This window comes from Choloepus didactylus, chromosome 16, assembly GCF_015220235.1.
Source record: "Choloepus didactylus isolate mChoDid1 chromosome 16, mChoDid1.pri, whole genome shotgun sequence".
NCBI classification, from domain to species: Eukaryota; Metazoa; Chordata; class Mammalia; order Pilosa; family Megalonychidae; genus Choloepus; species Choloepus didactylus.
The window spans coordinates 14,416,766-14,420,891 of NC_051322.1; the positions used below are offsets into that span (position 1 = coordinate 14,416,766).

The window sequence follows — 4,126 nt, forward strand, 5'->3', positions numbered from 1 at the left end:
TGCTTCCAACTTAGATCTACACCAAAAGTCCTTAATGAGTTCTTGGCACCACATATAATTTTTGGAATCAATTCACAGTGGCCTGGTATAATTTACTTAGGTGCAACAAATCTGTCTAGCAAGGATAACAGTGAAATATTTTAAGGCTATTTGTTGCAGTGCCCCCATTCCTGTTCACCCTGTCCCTAATTCTTTCATCAGAACTGGCTTGGCAGTGCATCATACAAAAGAACGCACATAAATCTTACCAAAGTCAGTACATTTTCCTATATAGTCATCCAAAATTGCTTTCCATTTGCATATCTAAGCTGTCATTTTCTGTTTCCAGTTACTTGGGAGTTTTCCAGAGTCTTGACTTTATGCTCTGGCTTGTTGAATTGGCACCTGACCCTCCTACTTATTTAGGCAACATATTCAATTCCTGTTAACTGCAAGACAAAACCCTGCCATCCTATTCAATGCACAGTGTCCCCAGATATTTCACATCAGTTTCTGCTCCACACACATGAAAAAGACACTGATGATCTCTGCCCTATGAGTCCCTCCCAAAGAAGAATCTCCTTGTTTGTACCTAAAGTAGTGGATGATGGGGGAGCCATGCTGTGCTAGTATAAAGCTGTATGTATCCCAAGAAAACATGTTCTCAAATGTAATCCATTCCTGTGGCTGTCAGCCCACCGTAAGTAGGACCTTTTGATGAGGTTACTTCAGTTAAGAAACTGTGTCCCACCTCAATCAGTAGGGGTCTTAATCCTATTATTGGAGACCTTTATACGGGAATGAAATCAGACACAGAGAGAGCAAGTCACAGAGGAAGTGAGCAGAAGTTGACATTCTAAAGAGCCCAGAGTAGAAGGGAGAGACCAAGAGACACCGCCATATGCCTTGCTATGTGACAGCAGAAACAAGGATCACTGGCAGCCAGCCCTAGAATGCCACATTCTTCAAGTAGGAAACATCACCTTTTTGATGCCTTAATTTGGACATTTTCCTGGCCTCAAAACTGTGAGCAGAACAAAGGGCTCTTCGGGCCGGCCCGTCAGGCTCTAGGCCGCGCCTAGGTCCCCGCGGCACCTGCTGCCAGAGGCCCACGGCCAGCACGGGCTCGCGATGGGGCTCCTCTTCGCGAAGCTGTGGAGCCTCTTCTGTAACCAAGAACACAAAGTAATCATAGTGGGACTGGATAACGCAGGGAAAACCACCATTCTTTATCAGTTCCTGATGAAAGAAGTGGTTCACACCTCTCCCACTATAGGAAGCAATGTGGAGGAAATCGTGGTGAAGAACACACATTTCCTCATGTGGGACATCGGGGGCCAGGAGTCCCTGCGAGCCTCGTGGAACACCTACTACTCCAACACGGAGTTCATCATTCTTGTTGTTGACAGCATTGACCGGGAGCGACTAGCTATTACAAAAGAATTATTATACAGAATGCTGGCTCATGAGGATTTACGGAAGGCTGCAGTCCTTATCTTTGCAAATAAACAGGATATGAAAGGCTGTATGACAGCAGCTGAGATCTCTAAATACCTCACCCTTAGCTCCATCAAGGACCACCCCTGGCACATCCAGTCCTGCTGCACCCTGATGGGAGAAGGGTTATGCCAAGGTCTTGAGTGGATGAGCTCCCGGATTGGTGTGAGATAATTGCTCTGCTCGAGAGAGACTGCTTTATTTATTCTGTGGACCTGGACACTCTCCCTGGCACCTTTGGCTGCTGAGGCCGCAGCATGTTTAATTTATAACAACACAAACCTCAGCAAGCGACACTTGAATCAAGTGCAGCTGAAATGGAAACATAAAAGAGTTTTTAACTTTTTTTTAATGCACTAATCTTCAGTTGGATGAGCATAATGTATGACTATGTTTTCAGCAACAAATTCTTCTAACTGCTATTCTAGTTATTCAAAGACTGCCTCGTGAGAAGTGTTTGTTATGTATTCAATGTTTTCTGAAGTATTGTCATGACCCTTTCATTTATTGATCCCAATCCCCACCCCCCATTAATTACTAATTTGATAGAGTCATAGTGGAAATCATCACGTACCTCTTGCAAACTTCTCTGGCTCTGCACATTTGCTTCCTCTGTAAACCACTTATCATGTGGACAGAACTTGTAACGAGTGGGGGAAGCCGCCTGGAGGGTACACATGCAAAGACTAAACATCACGAGAATTTGCCTTTGTATGAGTGACTTCCCCCGCCGTATTGCAAATCATGGAATAATTTTATGTTGCTATTAGCATGGAAATTAAGTAGATTATTTATCTGAAAGAATGAAGGTCACTCTTCGGCCTGTGACTGGAGAGCGAGAAGTGACCCTTTATTCACATTTGGTCAGAAACTAATCCCAGCTTTGATGATGAATGCTGTTGGATAAATCTCATGTTAAGAATGTCACATTATCCAAGGCAAACAGAACTATATGACATTACTAAAGCATACCAGCGCTATAATGGAAACAATACCTGGGATGTTATTACTATCAATTACAAACAACTTTATTATTAGCAAAAGCTTCAAAAATCTATTTGCTAGGGGCATCATATCTGTAAATACTATATTTTGAGCAAGAACTAAAACAGAAATATCAACAGTTCATTTTATTTCATAAATTTTGAAGAATACCTGCGTCTGTAATAACATTTCTACCACCAGCAGCATATTACTTACTGTACCATGTGGCATTCCTTACATCCATTTGAGGGTGTAGTGTAATAGGCTTGAAACATTGCCATATTTATAGTTATGCTTCCTGTTGTAATATTTTTTGCTGGATTATAGGCAACTGCAGAGTTTAATCCTAGTTTTTAGACTATTACTTCTAAGACTCAAAGTTAATACACTAACAACTTATAAGTTTAAAAAGAGGAAAAAGTCCTGATCTATCAGAAGTTTATTGGATAGCATTAAGTTACAAGACAGTTTTTCTAAGGAAGAAAAATCTACACATTGCGTACCTTAAATTAAGAGGGAAGGACAATTATGAAGCTAACATCAATCTAATACCAAAACCAGGCAAAGATGTTACAAAAAAGGAAAACTACCGGGCAATCTCCCTAATGAATATAGATGCAAAAATCCTCAACAAAATACTTGCAAATCGAATCCAAAGACACATTAAAAAAATCATACACCATGACCAAGTGGGGTTTATTCCAGGCATGCAAGGATGGTTCAACATAAGAAAATCAATCAATGTATTACAACACATTAACAAGTCAAAAGGGAAAAATCAATTGATCATCTCAATAGATGCTGAAAAAGCATTTGACAAAATCCAACATCCCTTTTTGATAAAAACACTTCAAAAGGTAGGAATTGAAGGAAACTTCCTCAACATGATAAAGAGCATATATGAAAAACCCACAGCCAGCATAGTACTCAATGGTGAGAGACTGAAAGCCTTCCCTCTAAGATCAGGAACAAGACAAGGATGCCCGCTATCACCACTGTTATTCAACATTGTGCTGGAAGTGCTAGCCAGGGCAATCCGGCAAGACAAAGAAATAAAAGGCATCCAAATTGGAAAAGAAGAAGTAAAACTGTCATTGTTTGCAGATGATATGATCTTATATCTAGAAAACCCTGAGAAATCGACGATACAGCTACTAGAGCTAATAAACAAATTTAGCAAAGTAGTGGGATACAAGGTTAATGCACATAAGTCAGTAATGTTTCTATATGCTAGAAATGAACAAACTGAAGAGACACTCAAGAGAAAGATACCATTTTCAATAGCAACTAAAAAAATCAAGTACCTAGGAATAAACTTAACCAAAGATGTAAAAGACCTATACAAAGAAAACTACATAACTCTACTAAAAGAAATAGAAGGGGACCTTAAAAGATGGAAAAATATTCCATGTTCATGGATAGGAAGACTAAATGTCATTAAGATGTCAATTCTACCCAAACTCATCTACAGATTCAATGCAATCCCAATCAAAATTCCAACAACCTACTTTGCAGACTTGGAAAAGCTAGTTATCAAATTTATTTGGAAAGGGAAGATGCCTCGAATTGCTAACGACACTCTAAAAAAGAAAAATGAAGTGGGAGGACTTACACTCCCTGACTTTGAAGCTTATTATAAAGCCACAGTTGCCAAAACAGCATGGTA

The 4,126-nt window shown here is 39.9% G+C and overlaps 1 protein-coding gene across 1 annotated transcript; it reads left to right on the forward strand.

The window, feature by feature from the left end:
* Positions 1-1,110: 1,110 nt before the first annotated feature.
* LOC119511783 (ADP-ribosylation factor-like protein 5B) lies at positions 1,111-1,650 on the forward strand. The gene has a single exon (XM_037806314.1). It carries the CDS (start codon positions 1,111-1,113, stop codon positions 1,648-1,650), a length of 540 nt encoding a protein of 179 aa, XP_037662242.1.
* The last annotated feature ends 2,476 nt before the right edge of the window (positions 1,651-4,126 follow it).

Excerpts from the sequence above, each read along its gene's own strand:
- LOC119511783 (XM_037806314.1), top strand. The coding sequence starts at position 1,111 with ATGGGGCTCCTCTTCGCGAAGCTGTGGAGCCTCTTCTGTAACCAAGAA.